Below are 19512 nucleotides of genomic sequence, written 5' to 3' on the forward strand. Positions count from 1 at the left end.
TAGTCTTTAATTGGCCCTGCTTCGGGTCATCACACCAGGGCTTTTAATGCTCTTAATGACTTTGTTGACATAAAATAGGTGTTTAATAGTTAATGACAGGAAAGCAGCACTCATTAGTCTCTGGTCAGATTTGTCTAGTATCTCATCCAACTGTTTTTTTTTTTTTTTTTTTAATGCTTGCATTTTTTGTCCCTTTTTCACAATAGAGAAAAAGACATTCAAATGTCTTGAACTGAAAATATTCTACATATGTAAACAAATAAAAATGGAATGGACACAAAATATGGCAAACCTGCTAAATCATTATAATTTTACAAAATAAACTTGTGCAGTATTGAAATAGAATATTCTTGTAAAAGTACATTTTTGTAATTCATTGTTCAGGATTCGAGCAGTCATACTCTTGTGCTCACACCTTGGGCAGATTTTCCTTACACTTCAATTTTCCTGAAGTGTAAGGAAAATTGTAGGGTCATTGTGGCATTGGAACAGGGAGGAGATTGAGGAAAATAATGTCCAGCAATAATACTACAGTTCACATACTTCTGTGCAGGGCTTGTACTTGTACTCTGGAGAATGATGCCAGGCATTTTCAATGCTTTCTGCTGTATGTTTAGGTCATTAATGTGTTGAAGGACCATTGACATGACAGTTTGAAAGAACCACTTTGAAAGGCCAAAAATTTCTTGATTTCTTTTATAAGGCCAGCAGGTATTCTGAAACTTCTGCAGTTGCTGTAAAACAGGGCTTTACTAAAGGTTTAAATACAAAAATATTAAGGGGTTAACATTCTAACTCCCTTAGCATCTTTACCAATTAGTAAAGTTAACAATGCTGAAAAACATTTGCTCCATTTTCTGAACATACTGGGTTTTTGTGGTACCAGTCAATCACAAGTTGGCTAACAAGCTAAAAAATACAACCAGGTTTTATTTTATTTTATATTTTGCATTTCTAATGTGAAACCAATTCTTTTTGCCAACCTCATGTTTACATGGAACGAGAAATTTGGGATAACCAGATTATCCCAAATTTAAAAGGATTTGGGTTAATCTGTGGTCCATGTTCAGTGTGTTGCACACAATGAGACAAAACTACCAAGTAACAGATAATTAGCTACAGGATTACTGTTTTGTAAAAGATTGACTGCACAATGGCAAAAAATTATATTTGTGTTCCATGCAGTCGATCCAAGTAATGGCTAGCCATTAATCATACTTGGATTAGGGCGAACTTGAAGCTTGGTGTGGGCATTAATGGCTTTGCAATGGTTTTTAGCACAATAATGCATTCAGCACAAGTTGTGTTTGAGAGTATGATTGATCCTGTTGGCAACTTCCACTTTATGTTGAACACAGGCTTGCCTATAAATTAACAGGATGCTCCAAAGTGGAAAACTGACTTTTTCTATTTTTTTTTTTATTTTTTACATGTAATTAAGGGAGGTTTGTCCTGTCCAAACCTCACAAGACCCTTTCACTCATCAAATCTGATGCAGTAATGCTCCAAATTCATACATAAAATAAGCTTGATCATTGTAGACATTGCCTACATTGCTTTACTGCAATCAAATGCGTTAATTTACTTGTTTTTATGCACCTTTGGATCACAAGTTGATAAAAACCTACCCTGCTTTCCTGATGGTGGGCGTTGCCCTGACAGATGACCATGAAATAGTTAGGCTCATGACTTTGTACCACTATCGATCATTTTTTGATGAAAATCTTCGTCAGCAGGTTCCAGTACCGTGTTGATATTTACCTCTGGGAGAATAAGCTCTTTACTAATGATATGCAGCTGAAAATGAGGTGCAATGTATTGTATTTTGTATAAGCTGTGAGTTGGCAGAGGCTGCTGGCCTTTTTGCTGTGTAGGCTGCCTCTTCTGTCTCATTATGCTGGTTTCATTTGTCTCTTCAGACTTCTCCATGAACAGATTCAGTTTTTGTCAATTTTAATCTCATGTCTTGTCTTTGCCTCATATTGAATCTTAAATATTTAACAGGAAAACATTTTTTTTTTTTTTTTCCTGACATCTCTATAGTGACCTCTGTAGTTTTCTAGTGTAAAAACTCCCCAAGATTCTCCGTCAGCTGTCTGGAGATGAGTGGTGACCCGTAGCTATAACAGCTGCTACTTTTGTGCAGTGACTGTTCTTCCCTTCAGCTGTCTGAATGTTTTTGTTTTTTTTCCTCTTTGGCACCTCTGCTGGGAATGCCTTCCCTTAATATTGTCTATAAATTCCCAGTTATTTAATGGAAGTGTAGTCTGCAAGCACACTGAGCCAAAGCCCCATAAGGAGAGTAATATAATGCGGTCCCAAAACCATCAGGATTATTTGACATGTGCTGCTGCAGCTTGTTTGGAGATCAGTTTAAAATTCAGTAGTTAGGAGAAATTGTTCTCATTATTTGTTGAATTTTAATTATATTAATGCATGATTTAAGTAAACTAACGGAATAAAGTTTTACTTCAGAATTTCAATCTAATTCAGCAGTGAACGTACATAAAGCACTATGCATGTTGTGTGAAGCAAGTTAAATTGATTCTGGATTAATAATGTCCATTTTAACCATATTATTGTTCTTGGCAGCACTTTGCAGTGTTTTTTTATTCAGCTGATTTGCACAAATAGACTCAGCATTTTATAAGTCTAGTATTTAATATATATTTCTTTTTCTTTCAGAGGTTTGATCACGTCAGCAAATATATTGGGTGAAATTTGAGGTTCCGTGTTTTGCATAAACAGTCTGATCCATTCTGGGTTCACCATGATAACCTGCATCACTTTTACAATTGTCTTAAACAAAAATATTTAATCTAAAAAAAATAGTTTTACTTGTATCACATTATCTAATAATTTTTGATAAAGGCAAACAAATGACCATTTTTATTTTTAATGAATATATCTATATTATCTGTAAGCCATAACAATTTTGACATTTCATATACAACATCTCAATTGGATGTGTTTAGAACTCAATTTAAAGATTCATCACCTCATTTAAGATGTCATGTTAAATACAGTTTTCACTTTTTGAAAACTGTATTAAACAGACTTAGACAGTGCTGGTAATTTTTAGGAACTAGTTAGCATGTTATAGGTTAATAATTTCACCTACAAACATAAAACAATAGCTTGGTATGTACATTTGTTGTCAAATGATGAAAAGTGCATCTACTTTGTCAGCCAAGCTATAAATATTTATGTTCATACTTGAATTGTCTCTTCTAGGCCATGAACTATGGGAGTATACAATAGTGTGTGTTTTAATAAGGGAAAACTATTTCCCATATAGAATATCAAGAATAGAACAAAAGAAGGGGAAAAGATTTAATGAGCTGTACTTCATCATTCTGTCCAGTCACATTCTTCTCTAAATAATCATTGTTTGCTCTTGGAAGTTAAACACAATTCATTTTAAATGATTATGAAAGAGGCAAAAACATTCTGAATCATTTCATTGTAGTTTTAGTTGCAATTTATTGAACGACTTTGTCTTCACTAAGTCGGAGTCTTCCTGCGGGTTTCTCTAGGTCCTCCTGTCAGCTGTGTCTAAAGCTCAGATTTCTTGTGGACAGACAGAAATAAACAAAACGTTAGGCTTAAAAGTCAAATTTCTCTCTCTAACTCCTGGCTGCTAACGCACTCTCTGCTGCTCTTTGGTTTTGGATCTTGTCAAATTTGTTGTCGCCTCTTTTAAAAACTTGTTACAGCTGGACGACTGCATAGTCTGATCTGTGTTTCCTACAAAAATAATTTTGCAACGCCTGCCTCGTAAAGTGCTGCCAGTTTGCAAAAACACTGTTCAAACATTTATACAAGAGCTAACCCTCTGATGTCTGGGAACTCGGAGACAGCATCCCCCTCTATCTGAGTCCCACTCAGTGTCCAGCACCTGCTGCTGTCAATCGCATGAATATACTTCATCTAAACCTCTTGATTATTATTACGGTTTAAATCCATCATCATGCATATTTTGGTGCAAACCTTACTAGATGCTGTTGCTGCCATTTTGTCTACAAGCTGCAAATTTTCTATAGAATTAAATTAGGCCGTGTTGACTGAATTAGTAAATCATATTAGCACTTCTTGAGTAATGCATACTAATTTATTCATGGAACCAACCAACAGTTTTCCTGCTTGGTGCTTTTTCATGTGGTGCAAATGCTTTTTTCTTATCTGGGTCAGATGAGTTGGTCGGCTACAGCTTCCCTCTCCCATGAGAAGCAAGACTTCATAACTATTAATTTGGCTGCAACCCATGCAGGTACAACTACAAAGTGTTGTGGTGGTGTTATTGCTGCAGTCTGTGTTGCATAAGCAAAGACTTGTTATGTTTTATCTCTTTTTTTATGTGGCTCTGTTTAATGTTGCTTCAGTCTCACAAGTAAAATGGCTCCATCAGCTTCCCTTAATGGCAGCCAAAGCCTCGCAGCTTGGCGGTAGGTAATGATAGCATTATCATCGATCCCCACAAAGTAAGTTGAGCGCAATCAATGCTTCATCGTGTGTTCTCCATGCAAACTGGAGTCAGATTAGGCTGCCTGCAGCAGAGGGACAACTTTCTGCAGATTAGAGAGCCGTTACTGAAGAGATTGAAATTCGGACTTATCTATGCATGTTGCTCCGTTTCCCAAAAGGCAGCCGCAGGCAGAGCTTTAAGGCAGCATGTTTTTGGTTCCAGATTAGGCCTAGCGGCCACATCTGCTAACATCTGTGTGCTATGAGGCCTCTAATTCTGGCAGCCATGCACTAATTAATCAGGCTGTTGTGATAGATGCAGTCACTGTGCAACAAGACAGAGGCCAGTGTTGAAAATGTCATCCGTCCTGTGAATTTGTATTTTATATGCAACCTGAGAGAAATAAATGGCATCAACAAACCGTCCTACATTAACCTTAAAACTTAAGTGCAGAGGCAAGTATTCTAAATAATAAAGCATTACTTAACGTGTAGGCCGTTATCTGAAAATGAATTGTCCATTTGTGTATTTTGTTCCCATTTCAAAGGTTAATACATTAATTAGCCTATGTATTCCAAACTCATGATTGGATTTTCTTTCATAATCCTCCCAAGGTCAGTTATATTTGTTGTTTCATCTTTTTTCTTTCACTAAGTTTTATAATAATTGCTTTTGACATGTTTCTCAGTGACCCTCCAGCTCTTTTATGTCTTAACTCTGTGTTGACGGTGAAATGACAACTGTTAAGTCAGCAGTCTTCGACTCTTAGCGGAACTGTGGTTACTTCTGTATTGAACAATCTTTTTTTATTTGGCTTGTGAAATATAAATGTAAGGGACACTAAGCTCTCCATAGTTTTAAGACATAACTAAATATATCAGTTTGTGTGTGAACCGTCTATGACTTTCACTTTTTGAAGTTAATGAAATTCAGTAATTAGACTGAGTTGTTTTCTAAAGTGCAAGTGTAGCATTAGCATGTTTATACTGTTGTGATAGGACTTATTGGGCTTGCATCGACACCCCAAGTTGTGCCAAAGTAGGTTCCAAGGAGAAAATGGAAACATACATTTGTAATCTCAGATGTATGACTTATGAGCAGCATGCAGAGGTTTATTTGACTCAGAAAGGATGTCTGAAGTGAAAAATATCTGTTCTAAAGATGATCTCGGCCTCTGGGCTGATCTAAGAAGGCTCAGATGTAGCAGTAGCTCAGAGACAACTTGCTTATGAAAGGTGATTATGTCATGGAGGATAAACACCTCCTACATTCCTCTGGTCTTTGTGTAGCTCTGAACTGCTTCATGTAACTTGTTCGGTGTGTTTTGGGTTTGTAAAGTGCTTGATAAGAACTGTTTGGCTCTTGGCCTATCAGGTGACATCTACAAGGCTTTTGATGTAGCTATAGCTTGAGCAACACATCTCTCGCTGCTCTTAGAAACCGATGGGAAAACTTGTGATACATATTTTTTTATACTCTTTGTGTGTCCTGTTTTATTTTTGTCCCAATACTGAGATATCAGTTTAACACTATTCATCAGATGGTGCAGCTGTTTATCTTCTGTATGCCTGAGCCTTTCCCAGTCCTGAGGCAATCATCGCTCTCTAGCATGGACTCTTATCAAGGGTGCTCGATAATTTGAGTCTGCGTTGAGGTCAGGATGCAGGAGGAGGGCTTTAATGAGATTTGCTGAAGGTGCTTTTGATGTTAATTTCCTGGCTGGGTGTGTGTTACAAATGACGGCTCTCCAGAGTTTGGGCTCTGTGTGACATGGAAAAAAAGATTAAATTGAAAAGTTAATTGAAAACCAAAGATACCTTGTATTGTTCAGCTCACTGATATTTGTCTTCTGTGGGAAGCAATCATGCACAGGCTGAACAGCTGAGCCTCTGGCTGGCTTTGCAAAGCTTTGACTATAAATCTCATACATATTGCTTCGTTACTATGGTCTCCTTCACCCCAACTTGCTTTTTTATTTCATTTTCAACTGCATGTCCCTAACAAAAATGAATAAGTCAATATGTATGTAATTTTGGGGTTTTATATGATCGACCAGAACAAATATTTCATAACTGACAATTTTGTTACCAGATTGTCAAAATAATTGATAGACTAATTGATTACTAAGGTAATCATTAGTTGCAGCCCTGCTCCTATATGATAATTAGACTTCTTGTGATGGTTAGTAGCACTGGAGTATGAAAGAGGCTAAATACAAATACAACATTTTGGGTTTTATTTGGTAGAATGTTTGAAAACCTCCTGCACTTGTCATTCCACATCACAATTATGTGCTAATTTATGTGGACTCCTCCCATAGAAGTTCAAGTGCAAGGTATATGAATGTTTTTTTAACTGCTTCTTATACTTTATTCAAACTATTGAAGTTTCACAAAAAAATGTTAAATGCAGCTGTTCATTAATTACATCTGCTTTGTTCTTTTTGGATCATATCACCTAAACTGCTTGTGTTCATTAACAAATGAATCCTTTTATGAAAAGACTGCAAGAAGTAACAGCTGCAGTAGCACCACAGCAGGAGGTCTACGTTGTGCTGTACACTCCTGCACAGAGAAGAATGTATGAGATGTGTTGTGGTGTGTGGAGACACAATTGCTGTATATTAGTTGATATACATTTTGAGATTTGAATGAAACTACCTGACATGATCTGTACTTAGAAGAGCTTATTCTTGCCTTACATGATCATTGGCACTTAATGTTTTTTTTCTGCTTTTCTCTGTTTCAGGTTTCTATTTTAAGAAAACTGAAGAGATTTAAAAAGATCAACATCCCGTGGGTTTTCTGATGGGGGATCAAAAAATGAACATAGAGCCGTCACATGATCATCATGTACTCCGGGCTTCATCCATCAAGGGACTATCCCTTTGCATATGCTGAATTGTTTCCTGGCAAACATTCAGAGGAATAGTTTAACCCCTCTCAACAGAAAATGGCATCAACTTTAGTGGGTTACAATACAGAGTACATTTTAGAGTACAGGTGAGGCTGAGCCTCAACCCACATCACCTACGGGACTCTCTGTGGAGGAATTTGGCAGCAGATGACCTTTAGAGAAGACTTAATGGTTTAGTTTCTGCCCCACCACCTTGCTGACAAGGTCGACCATGGCTGCTGCTCCTTATAGAAACAGTTCCTTAGTGGGACGAGGAAAGGATCGATAAATGATGCAGCGTAACGGTGGTGGAGTGGGTGTCGGAGGCCAGACATGGGTGCTGCGCCGGGTACGTCTCACATGGCTCAGTTTCATGCTCTTCTTCATCTTGGTCTTCTTCCCGCTCATCGCCCATTACTACCTCACCACCATTGATGAAGCCGGTGGACCTGACAAGCGCATCTTTGGACCCCGTCCCGGCGGGGAGCTGTGTGAAGCCAAACACGTACAGGACCTATGCCGCATCCGCGAGTCTGTTAGTGAGGAGCTGCTGCAGCTGGAGGCCAAGAGGCAGGAACTCAATGGCGAGATCGCCAGGCTCAATCTCCGCATCGAGGCCTGCAAGCGCAGCATCGACAGCGCCAAGCAGGATCTGCTGCAGCTGAAAAACGTCATCAGCCAGACCGAGCATTCCTATAAAGAACTGATGGCCCAGAACCAGCCCAAGCTGTCTTTGCCTGTTCGACTGCTACCAGACAAAGAGGACCCAGGACTACCACCACCGAAGTCTGCGCGTTCCTGTCGTCTGCGGTCTTGCTTTGACTACGCACGCTGTCCTCTTACTTCTGGGTTTCCCGTTTATGTCTATGACACAAGTTCTTATTCTTGGGGGAATAATCTTGACCCACTGGTGAAGCAGGCTTTTGCGGCATCCGTTAAAAGCAATATTTATGTAACCGATAACCCAAGTATCGCCTGTTTATATTTAGTTCTGGTGGGAGAAATACTAGAGTCCTCCCCTTTGCTGTCTCCTTCAGAGCTGGAGAAGCAGCTGAAAGCTCTTCCTTACTGGAGGTCTGATGGACACAATCATGTTCTGGTGCATTTTTCCAGAAAGTCCTTGACTCAGAATTTCTTGTATAATGTCAGCACAGGAAGGGCAGTGGTCGCCCAGTCCACTTTCCTGGAACAGCAGTACCGTGAGGGATTCGACCTAGTTGTGTCCCCGCTGGTTCACGCTCTGTCAGAACCCAACTTTTTGGAGGTTCCACCACAGGTTCCTGTAAAGAGGAAATATCTTTTCACTTTCCAGGGTGAGAGGGTGGAGTCTCTAAGGAGCAGTCTCCAGGAGGCACCCCCTCAATCGGTTGAGGAGGAACTGGAGGGAGATCCGCCCGCCGACTACGATGATCGAATAATTGGCACTTTAAAAGCAGTCCAGGACAGCCACCTAGATCAGGTTCTGGTGGAGTTCACATGCAAGAATCCAAAGCCCAGTTTGCCGACAGAATGGTCTCTTTGTGGGGAGAGGGAGGACAGGCTGGAGGTGCTCAAGGCTTCGACGTTCGCTCTGGTGATCGCTCCAGGGGACGGACACCTGGTTGCCTCAGCAGGCTGCGGCATGCGGCTGTTTGAAGCCTTAGAGGTAGGAGCGATTCCTGTTGTGTTAGGGGACCACTCTAGACTACCTTACCACCAATTTATCCGCTGGACTGAAGCCGCCATTATAGTACCCAAGGCGCGTGTCACAGAGCTCCACTTCTTGCTGCGCAGCCTATCGGACAACGACATGCTCGCCATGAGGCGGCAGGGTCGTTTTCTCTGGGAGACGTACTTCTCAACCTCTGAGAATGTTCTCAACACCATTCTTGCAAGCATACGAACCAGCATCCAGATTCCTGCTGCTCCAATCAAGGACGAGCCCGCGCAGGAGATTCCCCACAAAGCTGGGAAGCTGGCGGGAACGGACGCCAACTTGGCCGACAATGGGGATCTGGATCTTGGTCCCGTAGAGACGGAGCCTCCATATGCCTCTCCCCGCTTCCTCCGCAACTTCACATACACAGCAGCAGACACGTACAGAGCATGGAACAGGGCCCCGGGGCCCTTCCATCTGTTTCCCCACACTCCTCTGGACCCAGTGTTGCCCTCAGAAGCCAAATTTCTTGGCTCTGGAACCGGTTTCAGGCCCATTGGTGGGGGTTCTGGAGGCTCTGGGAAGGAATTTCAGGCTGCTCTTGGAGGGAATGTCCCCAGAGAGCAGTTCACCGTGGTCATGCTGACATATGAAAGGGAGGAAGTGCTGATGAACTCTCTGGAGAGGCTCAATGGGCTGCCGTACCTTAACAAGGTAGTGGTGGTGTGGAATTCACCAAAGCCTCCTTCAGATGACCTCCTCTGGCCAGACATCGGCCTGCCTATTGTGGTAAGATTCGTGTTCTCTCTATGCCTCCTGGTAAAGATTTGTTAAACCTCCTTGCTGGAATGCTTCATAAAATCAGTAGTAGACACCTAAGCTGTAGCTTGTCACTTGTAAAACATGTCGTGGTTAGTTTTTTTCCAATTGTTTTGCGTTATTTTGTTTTTCTAATCAGGATTTAAAAAAGAAATAAACACATTTGTCAGACTTACACACAGTTTTAATGGCATCACATAAGGCAAGCCATCATCCATTAACCTTTATCAGATTTCTTTATCTTTTCTTTTCTAAACTAATACTAGCATTTGAATAGTTTGTCTTTATTCAAAGGTTTTAATCGTTATGGTGTTTACTATTAGAAGCACGCAGATTTATTTTTGTAGCATGTGTGATGTCATTGACCCAAATACACACAAAGCAGAATTGGCATCATTAATAAACTGCCTGCTTCCTTGCTAATGTTTCTGAAATACACATTAAAAATAAGAGTTATTGCAAATTCGAATCACTGCAAAATGTAATGTTTCTATGTATTACAGGAAGATTTACAACATGTATTTCATAAGTTTAATGCCAATTAGTAATTTGGCCAGTTTTTTTTTTTTTTTTTCAGTTATAATAAAATAAAATGGCCAGCAATAAAAAGAAAAGACAAGTAATAGATCTCAATACATGATGCCCTGTTTTCCTGTGCAGTCATTTTCTTTTGGATCTCTTTTCAAACTGTTCTGGGTAGTGTTATGTAAAATGTTCTCCGTGCTGCCTTATATAAATGCCCTTTTTTGCCAAACTCATGCCTGCAGGTTGTCCGCACAGAAAAGAACAGCCTCAACAACCGCTTTCTACCCTGGGACGTCGTGGAAACTGAGGCCGTCCTCTCCATCGATGACGACGCTCATCTTCGGCACGACGAGATCATGTTTGGCTTTAGGTCAGTGAAGCTCTGAGTAGTGTTGTTTTCTCTGTTTTGTGCCTACAAGAATGATTTCAAACACTAAGATTTAACAACTGAAACAAGAGCATGTGGAGTCGAAGTTTTTCTGTCTCTCTCATCAATTAGAGAGGAATCTGACCCACTGTGGTGTCGCATTTGATTGTAAATTACGTTTGGACAGAGAGAAGTTGGGGGTCGACTTAACTATAAGATAACCTGGTCCTCTAATTGGTAAACAAACCTGCATCAACACTCTTGCGCCTCTGTACTTGCCAGTAGGTCTGAAGTGTGTGTTTTTCCTTGCGGTGCACTGATTGCAGTTTTCTGGCCGAACGCTGATCTTTGAGGCCTGACCTTCCAATTCTCTTCTTATTCATTTTAAAACATTAATCATTTTCATTACTTTATTATTATTATTTTATGATTATATTAAATTTAGAAGTTTAATTATATCTGATGAAATTTGTTATTTAAAGCCAAACCTAATTCTCAATCAGTCGTAGTTGCAGCTTTTAAGGGTTTTGCCTCTGAGGAGAAAAGAAACATCCCAAATATTAAAAAAAAGACTTTGAAGGAAACTACTGAATACACGGAATATAACACAATAAATAAAAAAGAAACTGAAGTAGTCATGCGTCTGTTGAATAGCTCAAATGTGAAGTCTGTGTTTAAACCAAATAAAAGCAGTTTTTTCCTGCAGAGTTCTCATCCCTGTTCCCGTGTTGTTCGTGCCGCTGTGGTAGCTTGTCCAGACAGGCAGAAACTGGCCCTCTGACTGTTTGTCTGTGTACTGGGTCATATGTGATGCATTTTCTCAAACTCCCTCCCAATGATTACTCAGGAATGTTTCCTGACCTCCTCTCCAGGGAGAGAGAAGTCCCTGTGCCATTGAGCATCTTAGATTTTTAAAGTGGCTGCACATGAATGCATTAGAAAAGTTGATTTGCTTTTGGACATTCTGTTGATCTCCTGGATGGGAGGAGTCCAGTTATCTCCTCTCATAAACTGAAACACTGAGCTCAGATGAAGTATATTTGTTGCTGTTTTACTGGTGTCATACAGATGTTACATGAAAGAATATATGCAAAGTATTCATACATTTAGGCACAAAGTGATGCATAACTGCGTTGCGTTGAAAAGTCTGAGAAATACAGAGTTCATTTGCATTTAGCCATCTTTGCTATGTTACCTCTAAATTACAGTGCTTCAGATGTTGCATACATGACAAATAATCCACTTTGTGTGGATTTTAATCTTATAAACTTTTATCTTAGTAAAGCTGAGGTGAGATGGATGGAGCTAAGTTAAGCCTAACAATTGTGGAAGAAACTCTTTTAGAGGTTGAAAAAGACTTTAGACTAGGACTTCATCTTCCTGAAGAACATCAACCCAGAAACTATAGTCTGTAATAAAGGTTGAAAGCCATAGACTGGAGTTAAAACGTTAAAATATTTTGACATTTTAAATACATTGAAAATGTGGTTTACTGCTTTATTGGCTCAGGCTGAATGAATACAAATGCATGGCATACTTTTTGGACTTCAATTTGTAAAATGCTGAAAATAATTGTTTTTCCACTTCACAATTTTGCTCATATTTGTGATTGCCACATTTGAGAAAGTTCTAACAACCTGAGCAAACTTTCAGACTTGAGGTCTGAAGACAAGGTTTTGAATGACTAAAGCTGTTTGTTTTCTCCGTTTGGTGGCATCTCTCAGAGTGTGGCGTGAGGCCAGAGATCGCATCGTCGGTTTCCCAGGGAGGTATCATGCGTGGGACGTCAACCATCAGTCCTGGCTCTACAACTCCAACTACTCTTGTGAGCTCTCCATGGTCCTGACAGGAGCTGCTTTCTTCCATAAGGTAAGATAAAAGAAAATCTTAAAAATAAATAATAAATAAATCACACGCTGTAGAGTTTAATACAGTCATGGTGCTGACAGATTTTCCCTGCGTGTTTTTTGTCCTTTAGTACTACGCCTACCTGTACTCTTACGTGATGCCCCAGGCCATCAGGGACATGGTGGACGAGTACATAAACTGCGAGGACATTGCAATGAACTTTCTGGTGTCTCACATAACCCGCAAACCACCAATCAAGGTCAGAAACGACATTCTGTGTCCTCACTCTTCAAGTTTCTGTTTCTCCCCCTGGGTTTAATGTATTTTTATTTTTCTCTATTTAGAATCTCCATTACTCAAACTGGCATATCCAATATTACCCGCATAAAAAAATAAAAGTTTAACTCAAAGACAAGCTCACGTCGGTGGGTTATGCTTGCTTTTTCTGTTCTGGATTTTTATTGGAAGGACATTCATCGCTGCACAACATGCTTATGCCTAGGCAAATAATTATGGCAATCAAGCCATGAAAGCTGTTGGAGCCTTTGGTTTTGAAGTTATGTCTGGTTTATCAGACTGGGGATATTCCGCAGAGAATTAAAGCCATCTTTGGTGGAGGGAGGGTGTTTTATGACAGCACTTCACTGAAGAGTAAACCCTTTGAATATTGAATTTGGAGCAAATCTGTCGTTCTTATGGCTGAGGGAATATATTTCCCTTCTTCTACACCCAATAGGACAAATAAGATTGAAAATTAAATTGCTTTTTTTTTTATTGCACCGCTGGTGAAAAATTGGCAGCATTCAAACCTGAATGTTTTGCTAGTTTTTTTTCTTTCATAATTGAAATCTTAAATGGGCAGCATGTCTGCACAGCAGCAGATTTACCACCGTCATTGTTAAACAACGTGTCCTTATTTTTCAGACAGTGGTAGACAGAAACAGGCTTTCCCCCCTCTCAGCTGCAGACTGATGTTTTTCGCTTCAATGCATTGTAAGATTTCACCCGCTTGCTGCTTGATTAGCCAACACTTGTTCCTTCTGTCTGGAAGACGCACCGTCTCAGGCGGACTTTGCAATTGCTCTAGAGAATTTCCGAGAACGGACTTTAAATGGGCCTTTGATGGCTTTGTGTGTTACAATGTTCTCACAACTTAGGCTAAAACAAAGCTTTAATCCAATTTTTCTTTCTTTGTCAGCATTGCTGATGGACCTAAATGAAAGTTTAAGCAGCATCGACTCTGCTGCAACATTTCAAGAGTTTAGCATCCTGTCGATAGCACTTCTAAATGAAATATTTAGTGCTAGGTGGTTTGCAGAACAGAACAATGCTTTCCTTAAATGATTAATCTGGTGTTAAAGACTAAACAAAGTGAAGCTAATAGAATTTGTTAGAAACTTAGGCAGACTGCTTCACAAACTACAAAATACAACTAAATTGTTATCAATTAAAGCTTTAAAATCCAAATAAAATTTTCCTCTCACATCATAGCATTAAAATGACACACATTAACATGATGTGTGATAATCTGAGTCTCTGAGTTAGAGACCCAATGTGTTATTTTCTTTCAAACATCTGCTCTGAGAGTTGAAATGTTCAGTTTCATAATATATACACATATATTTAAAATTTTTATCTTTTGTCTTTTAAGTGCACAAATGATTCCTAGTGCATGAAAATATTCTTTGTGCCAAAGTCTACCAGATGGAGAAAATTACCACCATTCAACATTTATATCTGTTTTTAACACTTAGGAGGCTTTGACTTGTTTCTCTTATATCTCTAACAAGCACTATTCTTGAAATATGTTCAAACCTCAAAACCACTTCCAGCAGTACAGTGTTGCTTTGTGTGCTGCATCACTTGCTAGAATTGAGAGTTTTGAAGCCACGTGGAAGAGAAGTCTGCATTTGTAGAGGGCTAAATATGACTTTTCTTGACTTGTTCTACTGATCGCTAAACAAACTTATTAATTCTGTCGACCTCGTTAAAATTGATCTTGGACTGATTTTTTTTTTTTTCACGTTTTTGGATGTTATTTTTGGACTTGTTCCTATTTCTGTTTTATTTTGAAGATTCTCTAATTTTTTTTTAGCCTTGACATTTTTAATTTTCTGCCTTTTATCTGTAATCTTGTCAGATTCTCCGGTTTAAATAAAGGAGATCTGAAAACTTAAATGAACAGATAAGCTTCAGCTCTTCTTAAAGAAAAATAGATATTAACCTCAACATTTAGATGTGTAAACCTGTTGGAAACATTCCCAGAGAGCTGAAGCTGGAGTTCCACTGAAGGATGTTATGTTTTTACTCAGTTTTAAGATTTTACTGATGAAGCCTTTTAGGATGTATAATTTTTTTCCACTTTGCAATAATGCGCTACTTTCTCTGTGTTAATCAATAAAATCTACATAAAATGCATAGAAGTTTGACTGTAAAGTAAGAAATTCCAAAGTTGTGAGAACTTTATGCTGCGTTACCTTCTGCTGTTGTCTTATTGGCATTTAATCCATCCATTCTCTTCAGACCTGTGTATTTTTGTTTGTGCCCATTTAGACATGCCATTACTCAAATTGGCACTTTCAATATTGCACACACACAATTATGAATTACAAAACAGCAGATTGAATCGGTGCTTTACGGCTGAGTTTTCTTCAGAATTTCTCTTGGAAGGACATTTATTACTAGACGGCATGTTTACGACAAGCCAATGTCGTAAATCTACACACTCCTTCCCTACGAGAGGGCCTTCAGCAACAGTTAGCGGTGTGTTTTGAAGACTGCCAAATTGCCTTTCAAAGTGAAAAACTGCGTCTTTACAGTCCCTCTGTTTATTTCAGGTAACCTCCCGCTGGACTTTCCGCTGCCCCGGTTGTCCTCAGGCCCTTTCACACGACGACTCGCACTTCCACGAGCGCCACAAATGCATCAACTTCTTTGTCAAGGTGTACGGTTACATGCCGCTGCTATACACGCAGTTCAGAGTGGACTCTGTGCTGTTTAAGACTCGTTTGCCCCACGATAAGACAAAGTGTTTCAAATTCATCTAGCCGGGGGTGAAGCGTCTTCGCAGACAGCCAGAAGGGAGAGATTGACAGACTGACACATCCACTGCAGGTAGTGATGAAGACTGACGGCTGGACTGCAGCATAAACATGCAGGAAGAATTTTTTGGGCTCGCATTTTGTGAAGGCGGATTGAACGTTTAACCTTAACCAGCTGGAAATTCAGAGAGTGTAGGTTGAGAGAAACCACTGCCGAGAAATGAAGCCTTTTCAGCGGACGTCACTTCTTGTTTTTTACACGCCTTTTCAATCATGTTCAATCATCAACCACTAGTTACAGAAGACATTTGCACCTCTTACCTGCCTGCCACGAAAAAGCAGGCAGACTTACAGTGTACAGAAACGCTTCTCTCCTCCTGATGGTGGAGTTGCGGAAGAAACGGACAGAACTATGGCTTCAGCTGAGAGCAATTCAGTTGAAAACTGTTCTTCAAACTCAAGCACTGATGATCAGACGTATTTTATCGAACTGTTCTTTTTTTGTTTTCCCTTTTTCTTTTTTTCTTTTTTAAATGATGTCGTTTAAATGTGTAAATTTACATCTAGTGGAAACTTTGAGACCTCCCTGCCTTTTGGGAAATCAAAATGACAACAGCTCAGTCCAATCATGTCTTAGCAGCGTTGCGTCCCCCAGAGGAATTCACTTTAGTGGTCACCATAATGCCTCAAATGTGTCAATAAAACCAACCATCATGTTATCCAACTCAAATCATTTTTAAGGAAGCGATATTAACCAAATGGCTGAAAATGATCAGTATCACAAAAATCAACAGACAGTTTCAGTAGAATGTATTATGGAGGCAGTTGGAGGTCTGTCCAACCGTAGTCAGAAGTTTATATACACTCATCAGCATAAATCCCACATTAGTGGGTAAAAATACAACATTTCTATGATTATTAAATGCAATAATTCGTCGAGCAAGTTTAAATTTATTTTGGATTTTGTTTTGTTTACACATCAACGGTACAATAATCCCAAACCAGATCAAACATGCTGTTGAATGCTCACACTATTTTTCCTGCCCTCTACCCTAGTTAGTGTTCCTAGGCATTCTGGTTTGGTTTTAGTATTTATAAGGATGGAGAAATAATGTTCTTTCCAGACATTAATCTCTATATTATTGTTCTTTCTTCTGCCTTCAATTCCCAGTTTCTTTTACATGTACTTCCTTTCCTTGTCCATTGTCTCTTGCTCCCTCACTTCCTTGAGCACTTTATTTCCTTCCTTGAGCACTTTATTTCCTTCCTTGAGTTAAATTTTTCTCGTTATTCTTTCCTGATGGGAAAGTTTAAAGTTTCACATAGGAACTGTGTAGGAACTCTCACTATTAATGTGAATGTAGTGATTTAAGCTGCTTCTGTGAGGGGAAACAAACCAATTATAAAATAATCTCTATTAATTCTGTTAAGAAGAGTTGTCCAGTATTCAGCAGGATCTTGTCAGAAGCCTTGGGGTGTAAATTTAGATATTTAAGCAAAACTTCTACGCCAAATGTTTTATACTGAAGATGCAAGGGGGGAAAAAACTGTTCAACTGCATCGTTAAAAATATTCAAATTAATGTCCATCATGTCCATGAGGAGTGTATGTAAACTTCTGACTATAATGTGCACTTGGGTCATTAAATCTGAAACTAGGCAACAGTTTTTCGTCTTGTCAAATTGTAACAAATTCCCCCCCCCCAGCCAGCACATTCAGATCTCGCTAATTAGTTTTGTTTTGTCTCATGGAGGAGCAAAGGTAATGATCTGAGAGAAGAAATGGTCCAAAACAACAACTTGTTGGCCTCTAAAGATACTTAATGTGCTCGCTTTTTCTTTGCTGCCATTTGTGTGCTTGTACTGAGCTGACAAAATGAGGCCTGTTCCCAGAGTTGGGAAAGCTTGAATGTCGAACGTCATCACCATATAGCAAGTCCTGCCTTTGCAGCACAGATCTGGAGCACATAGTTCAAACCATCTGTATCGAACAAGAGCACGGTCGTCCTAAAATGTTCTTGTCTCATGTCCTCGTGTGTTAGTCGAATGAGAGCTCTATCTACGTGAGATAGTAACTTTTTACATCTGTTCTTTTTACCTTTGCTCAAGGTAAAAATGTTTCTTTTTTTGTTTTATTTTATTTTATTTTTTTGCCAAATGGGTACGATGTTTGCAGCTACACAGCATAAATCTGCAAGGTGCTCACTAAAGAGATGCAGAACGGTACAACCCTCATCAAACCACTGAAGCCTAACCCATCATGTATTATAAATCCAAAGTCTCTCGTTATTTGACTGTCAGTTAATTTTCTGTAATCTTAATATAAAACAGAGGAGCAAGAAAAGGAAAAAAAATAGAAGCTCAAATTGGTGTTCTTTCCCAGCATTTGTACTCTGTGAGGATGCTTTTATGGAACTTTCACAACATTATGTATATTTATTAATGATGTTATTAAAAAGGCTGTTTTTAAACCTGATAAGACATGCAATAAAACCATAATGTTGTGGTTGCTTGTTCCTGATCACTCAGATCCCAACCTACAAGAGAGATCCCATTAATATTGCTGCCAATGAAATCCTTGTGGTGCCTCTGACTCGAGGGCCAAATGTATGGAATCAGGCCTTTTTCACTTGGACAAAATTGGAGTCAATTTTTAGTAGACGTGTTGTAAAACGACCAAAAAATGCATTTCCTTATTCCTCTGCTTTTACAAGTGACCTGGCCCTTGTTCCAGGATATTTGTAATTATCTTTTGACTCTGACCAAGTCCTAAGGGCTCAGTATGGGTCAGCATTTCTCCCTCCGTATTTTTTATTTTTTTTTTCCCTTCAAGCGTCAGTGGCACAACTAGTTTTCTGTGGCTTGAAGCGGAATCAATCTAAAAGGCTGCAGTCACCCTGCAAGGTGTAAATATTGATGAAAATATGCGCTCCTTGGTCTGGCTCCAGCCAACTGCACCGCTGCTTGTGCTGTCAGACTGATGACAGCGTCAGACATGCCATTCAAAGGCCAGATGAATGGGAATAAAAACTTGTCTAATAAGAAATGTTCTTGACTCATGTCCTCATTTTTATTTTTGATGTCTTTTGACTCTCGCAAAGGGATTCCTACCTCTTGAATTTTAGTACATTTTGTCACCTTCTAGCCACAAACATCTTTTTTTTTTCTGGAACAGACCAACACAAAGCAGAATGTGGCTGTGAATGTAAAACGATCCTCGGGTTTTCAACGTTTCTACAAGAAATCAATCTGGAAGTTTTGTCCATATGTTTTCAGCTCCCTCTAAATCCATACTTTGTATAACATATTTGCTGAGCAGTTTTCAAGCTGTGGCACAGATTCTCAATTAGGTTTAGGTCAGTACTTTGTCTCGGGTCACAGCATGTTCATTCGTTTGTAACTTTGGCCATCTGTCCAGAGTTGTTGTCCTGCTGGAATGGAAATCCTCTCTTCAGTTCCAAATCTTTGCCTCCACTAACAGGTTTTCTTCCACAATCGCTCTGTATTTAGTTCTGCCTACCTTCCCATCAATTCTGACCATTTTTCTCGCCACTGCGGAGGAACAGCGCTCCCACATCACGATGCTGCCGCCACGGCTCTTCACATTGGGCATTAAAAGTCTTTATCTGCCCAGATAAGTCTTTATCTGTTTTTCTTGGTTTTCATGATTCTGTTTGTTGAATAATTTTTGTAGCTAACTTTCTATAAGGATGGACTATTTACCAATTAGGAGAATCCTGGATTTTATTTATGGGAATCAGTACATGTGGTTGAGTACAGATGCAAATCACTTTATTTTTTTCTTTTGTAAATAAAACGTTGGAAACCGTTTATCATTTTTCTCTCCACAAATTTGCGCCTCATTGTTTTGGTCTATCATAGGAAACCTGAAATGCATAAATAAAAATTTGATTCAA

At 39.3% G+C, this 19512-nt stretch overlaps 1 protein-coding gene across 1 annotated transcript in view; it reads left to right on the forward strand.

Moving 5' to 3' along the window:
* extl3 (exostosin-like glycosyltransferase 3) overlaps positions 1-16842 on the forward strand; it is a 28450-nt gene extending 11608 nt beyond the window's left edge. The window contains exons 2-6 of the mRNA XM_055054320.1: positions 7214-9785; positions 10583-10710; positions 12432-12576; positions 12686-12814; positions 15393-16842. Coding sequence (XP_054910295.1) covers positions 7650-9785; positions 10583-10710; positions 12432-12576; positions 12686-12814; positions 15393-15602 — 2748 coding nt within the window. The 5' untranslated portion in view covers positions 7214-7649 and the 3' untranslated portion in view covers positions 15603-16842. The remainder of the gene's footprint in view (positions 1-7213; positions 9786-10582; positions 10711-12431; positions 12577-12685; positions 12815-15392) is intronic.
* Positions 16843-19512: the final 2670 nt, after the last annotated feature.

The sequence above is a fragment of the Poeciliopsis prolifica genome, unplaced genomic scaffold, assembly GCF_027474105.1.
Source record: "Poeciliopsis prolifica strain line A6 unplaced genomic scaffold, Auburn_PproV2 SCAFFOLD039, whole genome shotgun sequence".
Lineage (NCBI taxonomy): Eukaryota > Metazoa > Chordata > Actinopteri > Cyprinodontiformes > Poeciliidae > Poeciliopsis > Poeciliopsis prolifica.